The sequence below is a fragment of the Aquarana catesbeiana genome, linkage group LG07, assembly GCF_042186555.1.
Source record: "Aquarana catesbeiana isolate 2022-GZ linkage group LG07, ASM4218655v1, whole genome shotgun sequence".
NCBI lineage: Eukaryota > Metazoa > Chordata > Amphibia > Anura > Ranidae > Aquarana > Aquarana catesbeiana.
This window is the reverse complement of record NC_133330.1, coordinates 313322335-313348204: the sequence shown is the minus strand read 5'-3', so window position 1 is coordinate 313348204 and position 25870 is coordinate 313322335. Positions and strand designations below refer to the sequence as shown.

The window sequence follows — 25870 nt, the reverse complement described above, 5'->3', positions numbered from 1 at the left end:
TAGTCCCGACGTACGTGTTTTACGTCACCGCGTTCAGAATGATTGGATTTTCCGGCAACTTTGTGCGACCGTGTGTATGGAAGACAAGTTTGAGCCAACATCCGTCAGAAAAAATCCATGGATTTTGTTGTCGGAATGTCCGAACAATGTCCGACCGTGTGTACAGGGCATTACAGTCAGTAGGAAGTGTCCCTTGTGCTAATGCCCCTTCTGTTAACTTTAACCCCACCTCCATCCATGACCAGCACCGCAATCTTCTATGAATGGATGATGGTGAATTATTAGATTGCTCTGCCCCCTCCATTCATACATTATGTTTCATTCACAGATGCTGTAGTACGGCTCCTATGAATGAACGAGCTGGGTGGAACGGGAGGGCATAATTGGGTACTCTTGATAAGAGCCTGTATTAACCCCCACTGCATCATAAGAATACTGCGGTGTGAATGGGGCAGGGTCAGAGGAGGATTTCTACTAAAAGAAGAGGAATCTGTACAAGTGACACATCTTATTGACTGCATGTTATGTCCTTTGTGCTGATTTTTCAGTTTTTTTTTTTCTTCATTTTAGCTGCACTTAGGCTTTAAAACGCAAGTCAAATGCATTGATTTGCGCCAATGGTTATAGTCGTGTGTTTTAACACGTGTTCAAATATGTTTTGATATGTTGATTTCAATGGAGAACCCATCATGGAAAAAACTCAATAGTGTGTTTCAAGCCTCTGTCATCTATTCATGCCTATCGCAGTTAGGTAGCCCCATCTTAATTTCTAACACATAGGGAGACCCAGTCTTTACAAGTGGTGTGTAGGCAGCAAATCACATGATCAATGCTCTGGCAACAGTCACATGCACAGAACTGTTATATTGAACAATAATAAACTGTTATTGTCTGATTCTGTCAACTTTATGGCCCACATTCATGAATGGCTTTATTAGGACAAAAGTATTTTTAGTGATAGGTTTGTTTTAAAATGGCCATTGAGCTATTTAATCCATTGTCAGTTTAAAGTGGCCACCTCCACAAGATGAAGGTCAGGAGAAGCAACCATTATTGTTTATCAGAATAAATCTTAGTGCACGAATGTTTATGTACCATGCAGACACACCATGAGACAGCCTAATCTCAAGAAATGATTGGGTGAGAAAAACCTGGCTTTTTGGTTCTTTGCCCAAGGTCAATTGGCCAGGGTCTCTCTGCACAGGTAGCATAGTACACATAAGCAATTACTTATAATCCAATCGCTGGACTGCACAATGATCATGTCATGTTTGTGGGAACTTTAAAACTGAAAAGGTCCTCATCTAAAGCGATATTAAAGTCTTTCTTCTTTTAAAAAAAAAAATAACAAACATGTCATACTTACCTGCTCTGTGCAGTGGTTTTGCACAGAGCAGCCATGATCCTCCTCTACTTGGGTCCCTCACCAGCGCTCTTGGACCCTCCCTCCTGCCTAGGATTGAAATCTCATCCCTATAAAACTGAACACATATTAATTACACAAGTTCTGTGGCTGATTAAGGCTGGTAATTAAACTCACATTAAATTAGCATCAGAACCTGTGTAATTAATGTGTTTGGTTTAAAGAGATGAGGTGGCAAACCTACTCCTGTCCCAAGAGCAAGCAGCTTGCAATGGGGACACCCAAACAGGCTCGTTCACGAGCTGCAGCTCTGCATGTCCATTCACACACGGAGTTGCGGCTGGGCCTCTCTCTCCTCATTGGCTGTGATTGACAGCAGCAAGAGCCAATGGCTGTTTCAGCCAATGAGGAGAGAGAGTCCCCAGAGTGCCAAAGCTCTCGTGCACATCGCTGGAGGAAGATCGGGCTCAGGTATTAGGGGGCTACTGCACGGAGGAGGTTTTTTGCCTTTATGCAAAGAATGCATTAGGGTGTAAAAAACCTTGAGCCTTTAGCCTAGGTTCACATTGCTCACATTGATGCGACATGTGACATGTCAAATCGCATGCCAAATCGGCGGCTATTGCCAGAAATAGCACCCTCTGAATCTGTGCGACGCTGGCTTTGCGGCACCGCACCGATTCCCAAAAGTAGTTTCTGTACTACTCTTGGTGACTTTGGGGTGTGATTTGTATAGACATCTGTGCAGGGACCCACACAGATGTCTCTGAAATTGCCCCCAAAGTCGGACTGACATGTGGGAATTAAACTGTGGGAGGTCAGCTGAACTCGCACAATTTAAATCCCGCTGTCGGTGTGAACCTAGGCCAGTGATGGCAAATCTTGGCACCCCAGATGTTTTGGAACTACATTTCCCATGATACTCACCTACACTGCAGAGTGCATGAGCACCATGGGAAATGTAGTTCCAAAACACCTGGGGTGCCAAGGTTCGCCATCACTGACCTAGGCTAACAACCACTTTAAGTGGGCCCAGGTTTCATTTTAATTAGCTTTGAAGTTTAGTTCAAAACTGTTTTTTTTTTGGCTTTAGCTTTAATCGCAGTACTCTGTAATGAAGTGAATCCCACACCATGTTGATTGCTCCTTAGTGTAGAAATCTTCACTCCAGTGATGCCGGTCCTTATCACAGTGCTGAACTTCCAGCACTGCATGGATAATTGCCTTGGGCCTAACATTGAAGTACATTGAGGAAGTCCTGACTGTTGTCAGCCCCTTTCTGTCTGCATTCATAAAAGTCCTTGCATTACTTTCACTGAATGCAACACATTCTGCGAATGGAGGAGAGGCGCATAAATGACAGGTGACTCTCCCACCTAAAACATGCTGCATTAAAGGGGTTGTAAAGGTAAAAGGTTTTTCACCTTAACGCATTCTATGCATTAAGGTGAACAAAACATCCGACAATACCGACACCCCCAGCCCCCCCCCGTAAGTCCCGCACTCGCCCCCGACATCCTCTTTGCCGCTCAGCCTGGCCATTGATTGGTTACAGTGGATAGATTTAAAGCAGTGCAGCCATTGGCTCACGCTGCTGTCAATCACATCCAATGATGCGGCTCGCCGGGGGGGCGGGGCCGAGTGATACAGTGAGCGGCTATGGCCACCGGCTGTATCACGGGAGCGCGCCTGCAAGCACTCAACACCATGCGAGGGAGCTCGCATGAAGGTGTTGAGTCCTTGCGAGGGGGACCTGAGACAGCCGTCGAGGGACCCCAGAAGACCAGGTTCAGGGCCACTCTGTGCAAAACGAGCTGACAGTGGAGGTAAGTATAACATGTTAGTTATTTTTTTTTTTTTTAAATTATCTTTAATGATCCTTTAAGTGATAATAATGCAGGAACTTTTATGAATGGGGTCCCTCCCACATATCTCTGCACAGGCTATGTACAGCACAGTGATGACATCACTGCTGCTTTTACAGAAGCATTTGATGTACACAAAGGGCATTTATATCCTTTGTGGCTATTTAAAAGAAATGTTATGAGCCTGTAAATGTCTATCTATAAAATGAATGTGTATCTGTAGGAATGGTTAGTATAGGCCTAGTAGGATTGTGAAGTGACGTATATGGTGACAGCAAGACTTACGCCTCGTACACACAATACGAAAATCAGAAGGGAAAATTCGTAAGACGAGAGCTGTCTGCGGATTTTCGGATCGTTAGTACGGTGTTTTCGACAGCCGATTTGACTTTTTCGGCAGACAAAAGCTGGATGAGAGGACTAGTAAATTTTTGACGAAGGACAGCTCAACGTCTGATTTTCAGATGGTCAGTAAAGAAATCCGTCACACAAAAGTCGAAAGTACAAACACGCATGATCGGAACGAAGCAACGAGCCGGAAGAGTTTGGTCTTGTACACTACCGTTCGTAATCGAGAATTAACATTCGAGACACAGCAAATGATGAAATGTCAAAATGCAGCGCACATGCTCATCTTCTTTAATGGGTTAATAATGAAGCTGCTTTGCTGGTGATACTGATGTAGTTATGGCAAACGTATTTTAAAAGGCATTTGTTTTGTAGTGATATAAATAATATTAATATTATGGCTGTTATGGTTTTTATTGTGCAGAAAAAAGAAAAACAACACAAATTAAATTAGAGATGCTATCTGTCATCCAAATAAAAAATAACTTAACAAAAAAGTGTGAATCAACGCTCAACAAACTTCTACTAACATGAAATTAGCAGAAGGGGCCCAAAGGGTGGCGCTTGAGAAATTAACTTCCTCTTTATACTCTCATAGTACGTCACTATGTTCGTGTTTGTGGAACAACAATTCGCGGATAGTTATTATGCTAGAAAAAAATCCTGCACACGTGCTTTTGACAAAAAACAGATGCTCAGTCGTATAACAATCGAACCGTGTGTACCAGGCTTAAGTCTGGTCCACCTGTTCCACCATAGACCAGCTGCAACTAGGACTGTTTTGACCTCTTCACAGTATTAGTAACTGATGACCTGTAGTGATTATTGTCTATCAGCTGTAACAACAAATAACACACTCTCCCCTGTTAACCTTTTCTAAATTGGAGAGACCTGTTTGCTGTTGTCATTTATTCTCTAATGGTGCACTGACAACTGGGTGCATTGTTGTTCTTATATTTTTGTTGTATTATGACCTGATTTAGTAATGAGGTAGTGTTCCACAGCGCATTCATAAAGTATTCAGAACCCCTTCACTTTTTTAAATTTTATTTTATTTTTAAATTCATGTTTTTTCTTTCTTTCATCTACACTCAGTGGGGTTATTTTACTAAAACTCGAGAGTGCAAAATCTGGAGAAGCTCTGCATAAGAAAAACAATCACCTTTCAGTTTTTTTTTTGTCAAAGCTTAAATTGGAGTTCCACCCACTTTTACAACTCTTCAGCATCCCTCACCAAACTGGGCACTGTAAACGAATTGGATATTTTTTTTATTTTTTTTCTCAGAACCTACTGTACATCTGCTGTATTCATTTTTCACTTCCTCCCTGGCCGTGGCCTATTGCATCATTTCCTGTTTGCAATGCCTTCTGGGAAAGGGCGGCAAATTCCTCTGATACTGCCATTGCTATGGAAACCTGACCTGAAACCTATTACACTGCTTGTGCTGCACTGAGCATGTGCGAGATCTGTAAGGATGAGATCCAGGAAGAAATACAGTCTGGCTTCAGATGCCCACACTTAAGATGGCCACGGCCTGCTGTAAGTTTATAAAATAACAAACTACTGCTATAAACTAACAAAACAGACCTTAGTTTACAGACTAACTTTACTAGAATACATTAAGCTTGTGTATTATAGGGGTATTTTTATTTAAAAAGTATAATTTCGGCCGGAACACCACTTTAATTGAACAAGCTGAAATTAGAAGCTGATTGGCTACCATGCACAGCTGCACCAGATTTCGCACTCTCCAATTTTATTAAATCAACCCCACTACCCCATAATGACAAAGTGAAAACAGGATTTTAGAAATATTTGAAAATGTATGAAAAAGGAAAAGCTGAAATATCACATTGGTATAATTATTCAGACCCTTTGCAACAACACTTGAACTTTAGCTCAGGTGCCTTCCATTTCTCTTGATCGTTGCCTGAGTAGTTTCTACACCTTGATTGGAGTCCACCTGTGGTAAATGAAATTGATTGGACATGATTTGGATGGCCCACACCTCTATAAAAGGCCTCACAGCTGACAATGCATACTGTATCAGAGCAAAGGCCATAAAGTCGAAGGAGGTGCCTGCAGAGACAAGATTATTGCAAGGCACAGATCTGGGGAAGGCTACAAAAAAATTCTGCTGCACTGAAGGTTTCCAAGAGCACAGTGGTCTACATTATTATGAAATTGAAGACATCTGGCAAACCAGGACTTTTCCAAAAGCTGGTCACCCGACCAGAAACGGATCAATCAGGGAAGAAGGGCATTAGTAAGAGATGTGACCAAGAACCTGACGGTCGCTCTGACTGAGCTCCACAGATCCTTTGTGGAGATGGGACAAAGTTCCAGAAGGACAACCATGACTGCAGCCCTCCACCGATCTGGGCTTTATGGCAGAGTGCCTAGATGGATGTCTCTCAGTGCAAAACACATGAAACTTGGAGTTTGGAAAAAAGTTCCTGAAGGACTCTGACTGTGAGGAACAAGATTCTCTGGTCTGATGAAAGCAAGATTGAACTGATTGGCCTCAGTTCTGAACATTATAAATGGAGAAAACCAGAAAACTCATCACCTGCCTAATACCATCCCAACAGTGAAGCGTGGTGTTAGCATCATGCTGTGGGGTTGCTTTTCAGCAGCAGGGACTGGGAGACTGGTCATGGTTGAGGGAAAGCTGAATGGAGAAAAGTACAAAGATATCCTCAGTGAAAACCTATTCCACAGAGCTCGGGACCTCAGACTGGGCCAGAGGTTCACCTTCTAACATAACAACGATCCTAAGCAAACATATATAACAAAGAGAAATAGGGGAGCTAATAAGCTACACCTCAGTCGTTAAGTATAGGGGGAATAAATTAATTTCAATTAACCCTTAACATTAAATCAATAAGTATCCCATATGCGAAGTAAGAGTGATCGGTGAAGGAATGGCAGGCAGTGCCAGGTCCACAATAGCAGTAATGCTGGGGATGTCAGTGTGAAAAACCAGACCTTGGAGACCGGAGCCAAACACAGTGTTTATTTTTCAATAAAGCATTTTCTATTTTTCATATACCCGCATCATTCCTTCTTTGATGATCTGCAGTCCTCTTAATTATAGATCCTAAGCACACAGCCCTCGGGCTTTCACACTGGAGTGAATGGAGCAGCTGTTTTAGGACGGTTTGCAGGCGCTATTTTTAACGCTATATCGCTTGCAAAACTCCCCAGTGTGAAGGGGTCTTTGGTCATGTTGAGGGGCTGTAGGAACACCTTTTGAGATTTGGGGTGTTCAGATTTCCTTGGGATATCGCCTAAAGGATATTGACATCACCCCCAGCACTACATTAAATGGGGAAAGGTCAAACCCCTGAAAGTTTATTTTTGCTGTCTGTGTACCACTGGGAAAATTTTGTTTTCATTCTTGTTCCAGAGATGCCAGAGTTTCTCACTATGTATTTTTGTAATTTCCGTTATTCTATTCATTCAGTCCTGTTTTCATTTTGACCCGTTCCCCTTGTAATTACATGCTGTAATGCCTTTTAATTTATAATCTGGTTTGCGCATGCCTCTCTTTTTACATATCTGCAGCTTCTTGTCTCTGGTATGATATGCCGTATTGTGTTTTTTAAAAATATTTAGATTTGGCATGCCTATGCCCCCCCCCTATATATCTCCGTGACATCCCTCCATCATCAGGCATTAGAGAGAGCTGTTATATGACCCCGAAACCGGTAGCCAGGCCCACACATCTGACATCATTACGCTGTTCCAATACCGCTACTGGACTTCTGGTTTCGCTATGTGTTCCATGCTGTCCCTATTAGCATCCATACATCCACAGCTGCTTCCTGGCATCACTTTGCATTACCTGGTCACTACCCTGATGAGCTCTGCATATGCTCTACAGCTGCTTTCTGCCATTAATCTGCAACACCTGGTCGCTTCTCTGGCGAACCCTGCATACGCTCTTGGGACTGTCCAGTGGTGATCTATGCATTGCAGGATGATGTGCCTACTTTTATCTCATCACATGTGAGTGCATATTGTCATTTTAACCTTATATTTTAATAAATCTTCACTTAGAAGGATGCACCCACTGTCTTTTCCTTTTCTTTATAATCATCATGTCTAATTGTCTAGGTCTGTATTGGAATCATATTGTAATTACGTCCATTGGTAATGTCGTATTACTGTAGCACTCATCCCTGAAAAGAACTGCTGGATTTTATGGATCTTCCTAGCCTTTCTACTGGTGATCTGGCCTACAGCTGCTCCAAAACACTTACTGACCTACCAGAAGTGACCATAACACAGACATCCACTCCGTCATCTTTCCTGGCTCAGTGTCCAAGGGAGAGAGGGTTAGGGGGCCACAGGATACCCAAAAGCACCAACAAAAATCCCCTCTGTTCAGTAATACCTTATATCACAGGTACCCTCGGCCCTTCTCACAGGCTAATAACGAACCTTTAAGCCGAGACCATCAGTCCCTAGTTGTGGACCTTTAACCTGACACCAGAATTAAACTGAACAGAACTCTTCTGAAGGTGCTCATTAGTAACTACCTTCTGGTATTCCCAGGCCCTAGCATAGACTAAGTTCCTATCCTTTGGCTTGGCCCTAAAACTGTGTCTTCCCTAGGCAGCAGGCCTGGGAGGCAGAGGTAGGTGGCTGGGAGGCAGGAGCTCAGAAGGCAAAAACCAGGATCCCTCACAATAACATACTCTCCAGGCAAATCCTGGGGGCGAAGGACTTTTGTAGAAGGTCTCCTCAAATCTAAATTTTTTTTTCCGTAATAATTTTTTTCATTAGGAGTTTTTCAAGACAATAAACCGGTGTATTGTAGGCAAATAACAGTAAGTGAAAACACATCCGTGAGAGTATATGAACAAACAGTAAAAAGGAAGGTTACAGTATTATAAATCACATGCCAAATACAATATACTCTTCTCAAACAGGTATCCCAAAATGATGTTGTATATACGAGTTCTCATGACACAGCCACATGAGGAAGCCCAAAGTGTGCGCAATAAAGGTGTGCCTGATACCCAAAGGTGTTACAAGGGTAGGTTCTACAGAAGCTTTGCAGTGTTATACTCCAGGGTCTGTGTCAACTATAATCTTTTAGGAGATGAGATGGGTTGCTGCACATGGTGTATGCGCATGTGGGGAGTTGGCAAATGTGTGGCAAAAAAGAACACAGGGATGGGGAAATGAAAAACAGAAAGGGTACTAAAGATAGAGAAAGAGAGGAGAGAATATAAAAAATGAAGGAGGGGTGCTCCCTAAATGTTTATTCCCTCCCTCACTTCACATCACTGTCATAAACCTCCTTGTTATTGGTGTTGTGAAATAAATATTCATAACCTACAACATTGTATCTAATGACTCTATTCACTAGAGAACACTCACAGTAGCAGACAGAGGCAAACAATGTCCCTGGACTCAGGGAAAACCCAACAAGCCCAGGTAACAATAACAAAGCTCAGGCTTGCTACAACCTACCTGCAAACACTAAAATTGAACTAGAGACACTCCAACTTATGACAGGGTCCCTATATCACATACATGTCTGTATAAACGTAGCATAAATTGATTCTTGCAATTTTCAGTCGCCAAGTGAGTGGTATTTTGGAGCAGTGCCAGAAAAAGATTTTTCTAATCATTCTTTATGTAATTTCAAAAAAATGTTAAGAGAAGGGTTTCTTGACAACATAGTTTATATTTGAGATTCATGCATTGTTTTGCTTTTTGTTTTTATTTCAGGGTGCGCGTTGTGGACCTGTACTGTTTTTTTTTCTCTAAATATGGATAGTTTTGTTCTAAAAACATGCCCTTTCAACACTTTTAGGGCTATTTACATAGACTGCCTTTCGGGGACATTTGAGGTGGCCCAGAGGTGAAGTATTGCCTCCTCACCGCTCATATTAACCACTAAAAGTCCACCACCCTGATACGGCATGCATTACACATGGTTGCAGAGCGGTTTTGGTGCGGCCTTATTCACATGAATGGATCATGTCTGGTGGCGGTGTTGAATGCGACCTTTGGTATAAATTTTGCACTGCAACCACAGTAGTGTTCACTAACATTGCCGCTGACCATGTTAACTTGCGGCTCAGCGGCTGGGGGGAGGTAAAACCATTGGTCAACCATCTGTTTTAACCCCCTGTCTGCCTTCCCGCGTAAAAGAGGCCTAAACTGTCTTCAGGCACACAACATTACATCCAGTCGTAATTAATTACAGTTACAGTAATACCTCAGACTGCGAGTAACGCGGTTAACAAGAGTTTCACAATACGAGCTATTACTTAAAAAAAATTTACTCGGTTTGAGAGTGTTGCCTCGTGTTGCAAAACGAGCAGGATTCAAGTCTCTGCAGTGTGCAGTACCGCATTTGGCCAGAGGTGCGGGGGCGCCGGTGACACCCGGAGGCGTCCGGATGCACTCAGAAATACTCCGTTCAGGGATCAAACAGGCTTCATGCCCGGGAGAGGAACTGACATTAATATCAGACGCCTTTATACCCACATAGACAGAGCAGATGAGGCGACTAAAGGAACGGTGGCCTCACTCGACGTGGAGAAGGCTTTTGACTCCGACGAGTGGGGCTACCTGTGGGAAGTGCTCTCGCGATTCGGGTTTGGCCCGGGTTTCACGAAATGGCTCCGCATGCTATATCATGGCCCCTCAGCTAGAATACGTACCAACGGATGCCTATCGGGGAAGTTCCAATGGTTTCGTGGCACGTGACAGGGATGTCCCCTCTCCCCGGGTCTATTTGCTCTGGCGATGGAGCCCCTGGCTATATTGCTGAGGGATGATCCTGGTGTGAAGGGTCTCCAGGTAGGTCCAATTGAGGAGACGTTATCGTTGTATGCGGACGATGCTCTGCTCTACTTAGCAGATGCGTCATCCCCTTTGCAGACTGCACTGGATCTGATTAACCGATTCAGTGGGTACTCGGGGATTCGCATTAATTGGGACAAGTCGGTTCTTTTCCCGCTCCACCCCTCGACCTCTAGGGTGCCACACCCGCAGCTCAAATGGGTAGATGACTTCAAATATCTGGGGATCAAAATTAGCGGTAAAGTCCAGGACTACATGGATAACAATTTGCGACCACTCATGACACAGCTTACGGCTAGATGTGCTGCTTGGCGTTCCATTGACCCCTGTTGGCAGAGTCAATTTGCTAAAAATGATCTTTCTTTCCAAATATCTCTACTTCTTCCGTAATACACATCCCTAGGACTTTCTTCCGAAGACTGGAGAGTCTGCTGATACACTTTGTCTGGGCTGGGAGGCCACAAAGGCACAGGGAGAACATGCAAACTCCAGGCAGGTAGTCCTGTGGTTGGGATTCGAAGCGAAGACCATAGTGCTGCTAGGTAGAAGTGATAAAAACATAGCCACTGTGCTACCCCAAGCTCCAATGTGCTCCACACTATTTATTAGACTGGCACTTTTTAAGTAAAGTACAGCATCCAATCCTTGATGTGAAGGTACAAAGAAGGGTAGTGTTTAATACTTATGCCTCAGTTGAATCACAATACTGTACCATTGGTACATAGTACAGCCAGGGCCGCTGATAAGGCAGTAAAGCTGGCTCTCCTGTACTGGGCCCCATCAGTTCAAAAGGGAGTGCTTAGGGAGAAGGAGGGCAAGCTATACAGCCTTATTGCTGACAGGTATGGATCCCCCTGCAGCACTGTCAGCTTCTGCAGGGGTATCGGTTTTAGAATCTGCACCCCCTTTTACCTGCTGTTGGCCCTCCCGTGTGCCCCTTTCCTCCCGCAGCGCTGTCGGCTTCCCTCCTCTCCTCCCGGCAGCTGCTGCAGGCAATCAGGGGGATGTTTCAGGATGGAGAGGAGGGGCCAGAAAACATGTCATTTACCAGCCCCTTCCTTTTCTGAATGAACACCAAGAGCGATTGGTCCAGATCGCTCCTGTATCCAGTCATCACTAAAGCATAGTAAACTGTGTTTGTAAATGAACAGGAAGCCTCAGAGCTCTTCTTATTCATTTACTGTCCAGGGCAGTAAATAAATAGGCAGAGAAAGGGACTGATGAATCTCTGCCCTCAGCCCCTTTCTCTGTTTAAAATGTATCTTAAAAGGTCTGTTTAGACCCCTGATATTTTACCAAAGGTCTCTTTAACAGGGCAGTTAAAACATGTAAAAAAAATAGTTAAAAAAAGCAGTCAGCATTTGTAAAGCTCTTCACAGAGCATTTGACAGGCAGTAAGGAGGCATATTATATGGCTGCTCACTGCCTGCTTTAATTCCACACTAGCGCACTACAACTGTGTGCTTTGCACGCAGTTGCGGGGTGCTTGCAGTGCTATTCAACTGATCGATGAGGGTATAATTTCTGCCATGGCTGCAAAGCATAGCATCACGGCCATGGCATTTTATCAAAAATATCATTTGATTTTTTTTGGAGGGGGCTTCCTGTCAAATAGGCTGTACAGGGCCCCCGTGATTTCTAACAGCAGCCCTGGGTACAGCACTGGACAAAGTGAAGTCAGACCAGAGCACTGGGACTTCTGAGAACTGATGACCATTGGTGTCTTCTTCAGCACAACATGCATTCGGTACATTAAACATAAAACTTGCAGAAGCACAAATAATAAGTATGCAGGAGAGTGACAGGGTTCAGGGGGCCAGGAATCTGGTGGGAGTGATGGTAACAGAATGGGTATTAATTCATGCTGCAGGAGATAACAGAGGAATTTAGTCCTTAGCTCTGATAACATTTCAGATTGGGAACATGACCCAACTAACAAGATACAGAACACAGATACATGAACATGTGTGCAGAGCATCATCTTTTTAAATTCTAATAAAAATAATTGTTTGTCTGAATCTTAAAGGCTAGCTCAAAAAAAAAAAAAAAGTTGACCTTCTAAAGAAGACCATGGGATCCATTACAGTCTAAACTGTCTGTAAAAAAAAACCATCCTGCTTACTTTAGGACCTACCGATACATTTTCATATAAGCAGTTTTCCTTGCCTAGACACAATTAAAAAGGAACTTGCCAAAATATGAAAGTTGGAATAGCTGACTCTTTAATGTTATAGGCTATGGGCTTGTCATTCTCACTTCCTCTACCACTCAGTAATAGACAGGGCCGGATTTTCCACAAGGCCACCGAGGCCAGGCCTCGGGGCGGCAGTAGTGCAGGGGCGGCGCCGCTGCACTAACATCATTCGGAGCTCTGTATGAGCAGGGCGGGGATGAGGATAAACAAGCTGTTCTGACTAGAAAGGAGAGCAGGGGGCGGAGTCTGTGGGCAGCTGCGGGAGGAGCGTCTTCTCCCCCAGGCAGCAAGACTTGTATGGAGTGGAGATTAAGCCTCTGGCATCCTGTCACAGTTACACAGTGAGAGCGTGGAAAGCCAGCTAGCTTGTGCAGGAGTCGGGCTGTGTTCGGTCTCCACTGTCTTCCTAACCCCTCCCTCACTGCACTGCTTGTCCAATCCAATATTCCGCCTCCCATTTGTGCCCGCCCACACTCCAGCCACATGCATGCAATGCACTGTAATGTGCTGTGAGAGGAGTTCTGTTTTCAAACAATAGCTGCCACAGCCCTGGGGGAGACCAGCCTGAGAGGGAGAGCATAATTGGTGAGGGAGACCCCCAGAATAACCCCCCTCTCTGTTCCCGCCCCTTTGTGCTATGCACCTTCTTCCTCCCCCTCTCTCTTCCTCATGATCATCACCTTCTCTCTCTCTCTCCCCTAGGCTAGAGCCTAGCCTGCCTGTATACCGTCCTAGCCTGCCTGTATATCGTCCTAGCCTGCCTGTATATCGTCCTAGCCTGCCTGTATATCGTCCTAGCCTGCCTGTATACCATTCTAGCCTGCCTGTATATCGTCCTGGCCTGCCTGTATACCGTCCTAGCCTGCCTGTATATCGTCCTGGCCTGCCTGTATACTGTCCTGGCCTGCCTGTATACCGTCCTGGCCTGCCTGTATATTGTCCTGGCCTGCCTGTATACCGTCCTAGCCTGCCTGTATACCGTCCTAGCCTGCCTGTATATGATGATAGATGGGTGTATATAGAGACGCTAGAGGGGAGTATATAGAGACGATAGAGGGGTGTATATAGAGATGATAGAGGGGGGAGTATATAGTGGAGATATGTTTTTAATTGATCTATTGTTGCAGTCATCGATAAAGGACGAGAATGATGGTGTGTGTGTGTGTGTGTGTGTGTGTGTGTGTGTGTGTGGGGCGGCATTGAAGGACCCGGCCTTTGGGCGGCAAAGGGAGTAAATCCGGGCCTGGTAATAGATTCCTGGGTAGAAGAAGCATTTAGGGTGAGAGTTCTAAATTCACAGATTGGTTAGGATAATGCCGCGTACACACGAGCAGATTTTACGGCAGACTTTGTCCGGCGGACTTTTCAACAGACTTTACGAATGAACGGGCTTGCCTACACACGATCAACCAAAGTCCGACGGATTCGTACGTGATGACGTACGACCGGACTAAAACAAGGAAGTTCATAGCCAGTAGCCAATAGCTGCCCTAGCGTCGGTTTTTGTCCGTCGGACTAGCATACAGACGAGCGGACTTTTCGTCCGGACTCGAGTCCGTCGAAAAGATTTGAAACATGTTTCATTTCTAGGTCCGTCGAACTTTTGGGGGAAAAAAGTCAGCTGGAGCCCACACAAGATCGAATTGTCCGACGGACTCCGGTCCGCAGGACCAAGTATGCCGTAAAGTCCGGTCGTGTGTACGCGGCATAAGTCTTTGCAGCTTGCATCTTCAACCACTTCAATACAGGGCACTTATACACCTTCCTGCCCAGACCAATTTTCAGCTTTCAGCGCTGTCGCAGTTTGAATGACAATTGCGCAGTCATGCTACACTGTACCCAAACTAAATATTTATCATTTTGTTCCCACAAATAGAGCTTTCTTTTGGATGTATTTGATCACCTCTGCGGTTTTTATTTTTTGCGAAACAAATAAAAAAAGACCAAAAATTTTGAAAAAAATAAAAGTTTTGCTTTTGTTTAAAAATTTTGTAAATAAGTAAGTTTTCTCTTTCACTGATGGGCACTGATAAGGCGGCAGCGATGAGGTGGCACCAATGAGCGGGCACTGATATGCGGCACTGATGGGCACTCATGGGTGGCACTGATAGGCACTGATAAGCTGCAAAGATGGGTTCTTATGGGTGGCACTGCTGGGCACTGATAGGCGGCACTGATCCACACCACTGATAGGCATCCCTGGTGGCACTGGCAGTGGTAGGCATTGGAGTGGGCACTGATTTGCAGCTGCCTGGGCATTGATTGGCAGCTGCCTGTGCACTGATTAGTTTTTCCCTGGGGGTCTAGGGGGCATACCTGGTGGTCCAGTGTGGCTGGTTTCCCTAGTGGTCCTGGGCGGCTTCCCTGGTGGTCCTGGGCGGCTTCCCAGGTGGTCCTGGGTAGGATCCGAGGGGGGGCTGTGCTGATAAACAATCAGCACAGACCCCCCCTGTCAGGAGAGCAGCCGATCGGTTCTCCTCTACTCGCGTCTGTCAGACGCGAGTGAGGAAAAGCCGATCACCAGCTCTTCCTATTTACATCGTGATCAGCCGTGATTGGACACGGCTGATCATGTGGTAAAGAGTCTCCGTCAGAGACTCTTTACCTAGATCGGTGTTGCGGGGTGTCAGACTGACACACATCAACAACGATCGCCACGATGCACGCCGCGGCTCAATATCCTGAGGACGTCATATGACGCCCAGTCAGGTTATTAAAACCACTTTGCCGCCGTCATTCTGCTATATGGCGGGCGGCAAGTGGTTAAAAACAAGCAAGTTTAAGTCCATGCAGGGTCCCTTGCTCAAGGTGACATAGTGGTTACTAAGTCGCCTTGAGGTAGGGACCCTGCATGGCCCCAAAACGTTGGCTTATTTGAACGATGTGAAATTTCACTAATAGAAGAGTATATATTTGCAACTGAGTGCTGGTCACATCTCATCGTTTCATTGTGGTTTGCACAGTGCCATCGTTAAATTACTCCTGTCTAAATTGTCCATACTATTACATCAGCATTCTGTATCCAACCAAGGAGACCCTTGCACTACATACCTGTTAGTAAATTTAAAGGGTAACTCCACTTTCGTAGGGGAAAAAAAATAGCAAATAAAGAAAAAAACAATATAGCATATACAAAAGTCATATTGTAATTGAATGTTATTAACCGCTTGCCGACTGCGCTAGAGCCGAATGACGGCTACAGCACAGTCGGCTAGTTCTGGGAGGCCATCATATGATGGCCTCCCGTCATCGTGCTCACCTGCTGTGGGGTGCGCTCTGTGATCAGTGTCCTCCGGACACTGCTAAACACATATTGAGATAAAGAAGCAACCAGCAGCTGCTGATGGAGAAGAGAGACGATAACCGGCTTTTGTAAAAGGGACATGTACACTGATGATCAGTGCAGTCCCACCAGTACTGCCAATCAGTGCCACCTCATCAACACACATCAGTGAAGGAGAAAAATTACCTGTTTGCAAAATTTTATAACAAACTATGAAAATGTTTATTGGTTTTTTTTTTTCAGTCTTTATTTGTTTATTTAGCAAAAAATAAAAACCCACTGGTGATTAAATACCACCAAAAGAAATCTTAAAAAAAATGATAAAAATATAGTTTGGGTACAGTGCTGCATGACCGCGCAATTGTCATTCAAAGTGCGACAGCGCTGAAAGCTGAAAATTGGCCAAAGAGCAGAAGGCAGAAGGGTGTAAAAGTGCCCAGTAGGCAAGTGGTTAAAAATTACCTTTCCTTTTCTATTTGCAGCTCTGTCATTTTCTGTAAAATGCAATATGGCTATCTGGAGGTGTTCTGTACACAGAATGTATACAGAACGCCCCCAGAAAAATTATTTCCTGCTTGTGTGATTGGCTCACTGATTTTCCCAGAAATCTGCACTAAGATACAAGTCAGATTTCCGGCATCCTCTGGCATCTCATTTTTGGTGAGATACTCCCAATAGGAAATCACGTCTAAAAGGATGCAGACCCTGCAATTTTCCTCATTAGAGCCCTGCAGGTGCAGCAGCTGGTTGATAATTATGAAACAACTCCCTTTAGATTTGCTTTTCACATGGACACAGACAAACAGTGATTTTTTTCAGAATAACAAAAGGTAGAAATGTACATAAAAGTTTGTTAAAATCCTTGTAATGTACATACTGTACATCACCCGGCGAATGTTTTTTTTCCCCTTTAAAGGAGGTTGTACAGATTGTAGGGTGTATGGCGAGCCTAAGGGTGGCATTGTGATGATAAGCCAAAATAAAAACGAGTCAAACTCCTGTGCATAAGTGTGTAGCCTGGTTCTAGTGCTAATGCAGACTCCACTTCACAGGAATACCACCTGTAGCCACTACGAAAAACAAAAAGAGGGCGCACACCGGCCTAGTGTATTATCCCACAACATTTATTAAAATTGAAACAAGAAAAAATATACTCGGCAGGTTTCACAGATGAGGGGGACCTCATCTGAGGAGCCTGCTGGGTCCAGGACAAATAGCTAGATGAGGGGGATGGGACAAATAGCTAGATGAGCGAATATAATTTAGGTGTTTGAGTATATTTTATCTTGTTTCAGTTTTAATAAACATTGTGGGATAATGCACTATGCCGGTGCGCCCTATTTAATTTTGTAGTGGCATTGTGATCATCACCGATTACCAATGTAAGAGTCATTTTCCCACTGACCTCCAAAAAATTGGTTTTAGTAGGGGAATTATTTCAAGGCTGCCTCTAGGGTAAAAAGTTTGGTCAAGGCTGCCTTAGATTAGAAGCTCCTTGAGGGCAGGGACTGATGTGTAATAATTATATCCACAACTCATGGTACATTATCGTGAACAGCTGAACTATAAGAATAAATAAAAGAATACGTAATGTGGCATACTTTACATATTTGACACCAAATCTATATGAAAATCATTTTCAGTAATAGTAATAAAATAAAAAATAATTAAGGTCATAAAAAAGGTAGATAGTGTCCCCTGCAGTTAGTGAAGGGACTGGTGGTCAGAGGGAAACAGGCCACCTTATATTGGTAATCATTGGGAGAATGGCCCCATTACATTTGTGATCTGTGGAAGAAGGGCCCAATCAAACTGGTGGTCATTGGAAGAAGGGCCTCATTACACTAGTGGTATGTGGAAGAAGGGACCCATTAAGCTGGTGGAAAGAATGCCCCTCACGTTGTTTGTCAGTGGGAAGAATGCTCCTTACATTGTTGGTCAGTGGGAAGAATTCTACTTACATTGGTGTTTGGTGGAAAGACAAACAGAGAGGGGGAGCACAGACAGCAATACAAATTGACAAGTGGGAACAATCCATCTCCACTCTATCCAAAACAAAAAAAAAAAGTTTTGCCTTTAGGTATACTTTAATGATGTTCACAGACATTCCCAATTTGGCTAAGTTTTTGGGTGTCTGGTTCTTTAGGCATTTGGATCTTACAAAGTTTTATTGTTATTCTGTGTGTGAAGAATGGGCCCAGCCACACTGACTACATCTGTAAACAGGAAATGAAAAAGCGTAACATGATGTATTTTGTATGATTTCAGGCTGAGTGAGAAAAAAATCTAATTTCCGGGGGAACAGAAGGGAAGGGATAATAATCATGAATGACGTGGCTCAAAAGGCTGAGGTAGGTACAATAAATTTACCAAACATGAAAATGGATATATAATAATAATTTAGAGTAGCATTTTCACTTTTTAAAAATTACTGTATTCATTTTCTTTCAGGAACTGATGTGTAACGAATCACTGAAATGTTACTAACCATAACTGAAATGAACATCTAGGGAATGCATAGTCCAAACTAATGTGTATATAAAATGTTTACACATACAGTACATACAGCAGGAAAAATAAGTATTGAACACATCACCATTTTTCTAGGTAAATATATTTCTAAAGGTGCTATTGACATGAAATTTTTAGTACGTCTTTAACATGCAATCCAGAAAGGGAGGTGCAAAAAGGCATGGAAAGCCAAGACACCAGCTAAAATCTATCAGTAATTAGAAAGCAATCCTGCCCATGTCAGTGCAAATTAATATCAGCTGGATCAGTCTCAACTGATGGACTATAAAAAGGCGTCCCATTACCAATGTGTTACAGAAGAAACATCTCATGATGGGTAAAAGCAAAGAGCTCTCTCAAGACCTTATTGTTGCAAAACATACTGATGGCATTGTTTATAGAAGGATTCCTAAACTTCTGAATGTTGCAGTGGGCACTGTTGGGGCCATAATCTGGAAGTGGAAAGAACATAATTTCACCATAAACCGGCCATGTCCAGATGCTCCTTGCAAGATTTCTGACAGAGGAGTGAAAATAATTATCAGAAGAGTTGTCCAAGAGCCAAGGACCAATTGTGGAGAGCTTCAGAAAGACCTGGAATTAGCAGATATAATTATTTCAAAGAAAACAATAAGTAATGCATTCAACCGCAATGGCCTGTATGCACGCTCACAACGCAAGACTCCATTGCTGAAGCTTGTTTAATGTTTGCCGCACATTTAGACAAGCCTGTGAAATACAAGAAATTCATGATAAAAATCTGCTGCCATCTACCAGGATGATGAAGATGAAACGAGGGTGGACATTTCAGCAAGACAATGACCCCAAACACAAAGCCAAGGAAACTCTCAATTGGTTTCAAAGAAAGAAAATAAAGCTGCTAGAATGGTCCAGCCAATCACCTGACTTGAATCCAATAGAAAATCTATGGAAAGAACTAAATATCAGAGTTAATAGAAGAGGTCCACTGAATCTTCAAGATTTGTGTGGAAGAATGGGCCAAAATCACACCTCAGCAATGCAGGCGACTAGTTTCTCCATACAGGAGGCTTCTTGAAGCTGTCATTACCAAGGAAGGATTTTGCACCAATATTAAATACATTTCAGTTAATTTCGGTCAATACTTTTTTACATTTCGGTCAATATTTTTTCCCTGTGTCATTCCATTTTATTACACATAACTTAATTTCTGAACGTATTTGATTTGGTTTCTTTGTATGCATGGATTGCATGGGTTGTTACCGACGTGGTGAAAATTTCATGTCAATAACACCTTTACAAATATATTTACCTAGAAAAATGGTGATGTGTTCAATACTTATTTTACCCGCTGTATGTATGTGAGAAATGTCAGAATTGGCCCAGTTTTCATGTGATTAAAACAGCACTTTTGTTAGAAAACTACTTAAAACCCCCAAACATTATATTTTCTTAAAGCAGAGACCTTGGTGAATAATATGGTGGTTTCTACCATTTTGTATGTCACATGATATCTGTGCAGCCCTTTATCATACGCAAATGTTCAGGAAAAATACATTCAAATGAATTTTATTTCATTTTACACAATATAATACACTACCACAGTATAGTGCTTTTTTTTTTTTTTGTAAAATAGAAAAGATGATGTTGTGTCAAGTAAATGGATATCAAACATGTCAAAATTGTAAGCACCTGAGAAATTGTAACAAACTACGGTACGTAAAAAATTTCTTAGGCAACGCTTTAAAAGTCTTTACAGGATGTCAGTGTAGAGTTAAACGTGAATGATGGCCCTAGGACTATTGCATGTTCCTCCATCTCCTCTGTGTGAAGTGATTCTGGACATTTACTGTGGTCCCATGCCCCCTGGGGGGGGGAATAGAGGAGCGAGGACTCACTGTGGGGGGCTTTCTTGGTACCGTAAAAGTGATTGAGCAGCTACAAAGCCACTTGGATAAGATACCAAGAACATGGCTGCAACATATATATATATACTGTATGTATGGTGGTTAGCATGTAGTAAAAGAGGTCACCAGAGGAAAGGTTCTTCCCCAGCAAGTTTTAGTAAATGAACACCATTGTTTTTAGCTCCATAGTACTGGGACAAAAAGAAGGAAGTCACAAGTGGTAGTATTCAATAGGGGTATTGGGCCCCCTTAAAAGTATTTTGTAATTGTTTACAGATTGTATTTCAGGTGTGGTAATACTAGACATATATTCTACATATGCACACAGGAATGTTATTGGAAAGGGTGCATGTGGGTTTTGATATACACTATGCCAGTATGACATCAAATTCCCAAAGACGCCATGGGGGAAATTTACTAAAACTGGTACACAGAAAATCTGGCCCAGCTGTACATAGTAATCAAACAGCTTCTAGGTTTTTTTTTTGTCAGAGCTTATTGAACAAGCTGAAGTTAGAAGCCGATTAGTTACTATGCACAGTAGCACCACATTCTGTGTGCATAATTTTTATTAAATTTCCCCCCATGCATAGCTTTTTTTTTTTTTCTCTAATACTGTACAATGCTCCAAATCATGCCACAGAATTGTGTGCAGCTGCATTACAGGTAAGGCACAAGAGTGAACATATTGAGTTAATAAACCCTCAATAGTAAAATCAGTCTGTATATGCAGTAAAGCATGCTTGTTTTACTCACTGTGGAACCTAAGGGGTTAATCATCTGCATTGTGTAAAAAGGCTGTTTGATTCTGTCTTCTCTGATCCTACCCTTTTTCCACTGTCTCCAATCTATCTGCTGATAGAACAGACCCTTGGAGTCAGTCTGCACATGCTCAGTTTGGTGTGTATTGCTAGAGGGTTTTTTTTTGTTAGAATGCATGTGATCAGCACAGGGCCAACCAGCACTGTCCTGACAGAGGATCAGGGGTCCTACAGCCTCATAGGACAATCAGAAGAGACTGAAAACTCCTCCTACAAGCTTAAACCAGACACTGATAGAAGTCACAAGACTGCTATATACTGCTGATGAGAAAAGGCATTTAGCAGTTTATATTTACTAAAATAATTGCATTTGCTTGTTCTGTGTACTGTGGGAGACCAGATATAGTGAATGCAGGGTCCTGGGTTTTGTAACACTTTAATGAATTGCTAGTTTATACATGGCAATGCTGTGGCCTTTTCTGCTATATATGTGTACATCTTCAAATAGTACCGTATATACTCGAGTATAAGTCGTTCCAAGTATAAGTCGAGGCCCTAATTTACCACAAAAAAATGGGAAAAACTTATTGACCTGAGTATAAGACGAGGGTGAGAAATGCACAGCTACTGTAAGTGGAAAAGAGGGTCAACAATGCCCATTTGCAACCTCCCGTGCCCATTTGCATGCCTTACTGTTCCCATTTGCAGCCATAGGTCCCCCGAACTTCAAACTTGGTAGTTAAGGGTTCCTAGATGCCCCCTAGCTGCAGCCAAAATTTGGGGTCTCTGAACCCAAAGGGTCCCGAAATGACATTGCTGCAGATGGACACAGTTGACCAAATTTGGGGCCCCGTATCTCAGGGCCACTTAGTGCTTTGAACCCCAAATTTGATGTGCAAACCCAGTGGAACTAGCACCATAAAATATTTAAAGCTGGGGTTTCTAGCAAGAAGTGGCCCCGAGATACAGGGCCCCAAAAATCGGTTCAGAAAATGTCTTTTCTGCAGCAAAGAATGACATTTTCCGAACCTATTTTGGGGCTCCGTATCTCGGGGCTACTTGGTGATAGGAACCCCAGCTTTGGATATGTTAGCATACCAAATTTGGGGTTCCTAGCACCAAGTGGCCCTGAGATACGGGGCCCCAAAGTCGGTTCGGAAAATGAAATTTTTTGCTGCAGAAAAGTGGTTGACTCGAGTATAAGTCGAGGGGGGGTACTTTCAGCACAAAAAAATGTGCTGAAAAATTCAACTTATACTCGAGTATATACCGTAGTTGTTAGCCTGAGGGTATTTTATGATTGCCATAAAGAGAGACAAACAAAAATGTAGAAAATAAGTCTGGTATTACCACACCTGAAATACAATCTGTAAACAATTACAAAATACATGTAAGGGGGCCCAATACCCCTACTGAAACCAACCACTTGTGACTATCTTCTGTTTGTTCCAGTACTATGGAGCTCTAGAAACAATGGGGTTGATTTACTTAAAGTGATTGTAAAGACAGAAGGTTTTCTATCCTAATGCATTCTATGCATTAAAGGGGTTGTAAAGGTAAAAATTTTTTCACCTTAATGCATTCTATGCATTAAGGTGAAAAAACTTTTGACAGTACCGCCGCCCCCAGCCCCCCCGTTTTACTTACCTGACGCCTCGAATCTTCGCTCCTCGTCCTCGTCAGCTTCATTGCAGCTCAGCCTGGTCGCTGATTGGCTGCAGTGGATGGATTGAAAGCAGCGCAGCCATTGGCTCGCGCTGCTGTCAATCACATCCGATGACGCGGCGCGCCGGGGGGCGGGGCCAAGTGATACAGCGAGCGGCTATAGCCGCCGGCTGTATCACGGGAGCGCGCCCGCAAGCACTCACCACCGTGCGAGGGAGCTCGCATGTAGGTGGTAAATGCTTGCGGGGAGGAGCTGAAACAGCCGCCGAGGGACCCCAGAAGACCAGGTTCGGGGCCACTCTGTGCAGAACGAGCTGCACAGTGAAGGTAAGTATAACATGTTTGTTATTTTAAAAAAAAAAAAAAAACATCTTTACAACCCCTTTAAGATAAAAAGCCTTCTGTGTGCAGCAGCCAAGCCCCCTAATATATACCTGAGCCCCACCTCTATCCAGCGATGTCCACGAGTAAATCGGCCATCCGGGACTATCACTCCTGATTGGCTGAGACACAGCAGAGGCGCCATTGGCTCCCGCTGCTGTCAATCAAACTCAGTTTGCCAATCAGGAGAGAGCGGGGGCAGGGCCGAACCGCAGCTTTATGTCTGAATGGATAGACGGAGCTGCAGCTCAGGTGCCCCCATAGCAACCTGCTTGCTGTGGGGGTACTCAACAGGAGAGAGGGGCCAGGAGCACCAGCCAGGGACCCGAAAGGGGAGGATCTGGGCTGCACTGTGCAAAACCCCTGCACAGAGCAGGTAAGTATAATATATGTGTTACTTTAATAGAAAAACAAACAAGACTTTACAATCACTTTAAACCGGAGGGTGAAAAATCAAGTACAGCTCTGAATAGAAACCAGATTCCATTTTTTTTGCCAAAGCTTAACTGAACAAGCTGAAGTTAAAAGCTGATTGGCTACCATGCACAGCTGCACCAGATTTTGCACTCTCCAGTTTTAGTAGATCAACCCCACCAAATGCTTTTCCAGGTCAACCCATGCTGTCCAATCCCACCCTGGCTCAGGAGTTGCACTCTAATTTTCCACTCTAGCTATCAGAAATGTCTTCCCTGGTCAAATTCTCAGATAGGGCCCACAAGCTATACATTGTCAACCCTGGAAAATGCCAGAAACCAACCCCACCAGTCTCAATCCTAGGCCCTGTCTGTTATCATTTTGCTTTATGATTTGATGGAAAAGCTTCTTTTGCCTCCTGCCCCCAGCCAGGGTTAGTCACGCTCTCCCAAGGGGGAGCCTTAGTTCAAACCACTTACATATTTGTATAATCTCTCTCAAAGTAGAGTAAGGAAGAGCTCCTCCTGACTTTGTCCCTCTACCAAGCATAGAAGCTCTTGGTTCCCTACATATTTTGCAGCCTGGGAAATCTGTGACAGCGCACTCCCATAGCAATGACCATCTCTAAAAAGGCCCTTCGGGCCAAGTACAAAGTGCAGTACCCAAAAAACAAGAGTCCATCTGGTCTGGTCCAACTTCATGTGAATTCTGATTACTGCAGATCACTGCTCTTTGCACTTAGCTATTTGTGCCTTGCTTTGTTTACTTCTACTGAGAACTGAAGAAGCAGCTTGGATAAGCATCTTTATTACAAAGCTAGTCCAACTGAATGTGAATAACTACTTCTAGCTACTCCAGGCTGTACTTCTCACCTTAAGAGGTGGCTGGTGTTTAAGAGGTTCAAGAGAACTGCAACAATGACTTCTATAGGATACAATGAGATACTGCATGTTGGTATTAAATAACACAACACTCTTCATTGATCTTTTCAGCATATTTTTCATTCTCATTGAGTTTTTCTTTCTCATCTGCACCCCAATTTATCATCCAGCTGATATGTCCTGGACTTAAAGCTGAACTCCAAGTATAATCTTAATTGCATACTGGGATTGGTCCAGCTTGGACCAATCCCAGTATGCAGATCACATACCTGAAGGACGGTTAGGGAAGCTGGCAATCACTATAGTAGTTGGCAATACTACATGATCTTTCAAGTCCTGTGCCAAGTGGCATCCTCTTCACATACAGAGCAGGGAGTCGCTCATTTGAGCAGAATACCTTGTATTTAGTTTAAATAATTGGAATGATAATAATTGGTGTTCTCTGATTGAATGAGGTGGAAATCATGATGTCACCACCCTACCTCTCCAATCAGAGAACATTCTATATTACTCCTCCACCCCCCTCCCCCTATCAATAGGCTAATTACACTATTAATTAACAGAGCTTTCTTTACCTACCTTATTTTAGACCCAGTAATGTCATTCCCGGGTCTCTGTGCAAAACGGGCAGATCATGGCTGGTGGGTGGAGCTGTACATAGATTCCTGAAAACATCAGAGTGCCCTAAATAATGTCCCCCCGTAATGCTGACCCTCTGTGATTCAAAGGACTAAAATGCACTGAACAAAAGAGGGTTTTCCAGTTCAGCTGGGGAGGAAAGAGATGAATGATACTTGACATCCTCAAGCAGGAAATGAGACTGGCTCTGTCTCATTTGCTACAGCTTCTGATGCACACTGTGAGAAGCTCACAGTGTGCAGTGCAATCAGATTCAACAATTTCTGCACAGGAGAGGAACCTGCACTACTGTGCAAGACTGAAGGTAAGGCCAGGGTTCAGCTTTAAGCAGAATTGCAGAATGAAAGCACAAGCCCTGCTACAGACTCACTTCTACTATCCATCTTCTATTGCCTAATCTGTCACGCTTTTCTGACTTTTCCTGTTTTTCTCATCTTCAAGATTCTGCTCTCTTCAACTAAGCCTGTCCAAAAATGCTACGTCCCCAAGCTTGAAAAGGGAGATGTAATGAACAAATTTGAAGCCATGCATAAAGCCAGAGAGGAGAGGAGCCAGAGGAAAACCACAGAGGAGAGACAGCGGAGGAAAGAGCAATATAACAGAGAGAAAATCTGGAACAAAAGGAAGCAAGAGGTTCTCTGTCCAGATAATTCACTCTTACACTAGTGTGTTTAGATGAATTAGATATCATTGACTTGGCCATGGGACAAAGTACAAGAACACAACTTGACTGCTTTTTTACAGGTCACAGAAATTTAAAATTTGAACAGAAAGTTAATTTTATTTTGGGAAGGGGGGGGGGGGGGGTAAGGGGTTACATTATCCTATATTAATTCACCACATTTACTTC

The 25870-nt window shown here is 43.5% G+C and overlaps 2 protein-coding genes across 15 annotated transcripts in view; one reads left to right on the top strand and one right to left on the bottom strand.

Annotated features, from left to right (window-relative positions):
* The window catches only part of FUBP1 (far upstream element binding protein 1), a 124736-nt gene that overhangs the window by 21399 nt on the left and 77467 nt on the right, over window positions 1-25870 (bottom strand). The gene's annotated exons all lie outside the window — the stretch shown is intronic.
* Window positions 1-25870, top strand: part of NEXN (nexilin F-actin binding protein) — an 88834-nt gene that overhangs the window by 17438 nt on the left and 45526 nt on the right. For 6 of the 10 annotated variants that reach the window (XM_073593697.1, XM_073593699.1, XM_073593698.1 and 3 more), the window contains exons 2-3: window positions 18151-18233; window positions 25462-25653. In XM_073593697.1, the coding sequence (XP_073449798.1) occupies window positions 18207-18233; window positions 25462-25653 (219 nt within the window). In that variant the 5' untranslated portion in view covers window positions 18151-18206. Of the gene's footprint in view, window positions 1-13036; window positions 13185-18150; window positions 18234-25461; window positions 25654-25870 lie in introns of those variants that run through there. The other 4 variants (XM_073593694.1, XM_073593696.1, XM_073593691.1 and 1 more) reach the window with 3 other exon arrangements.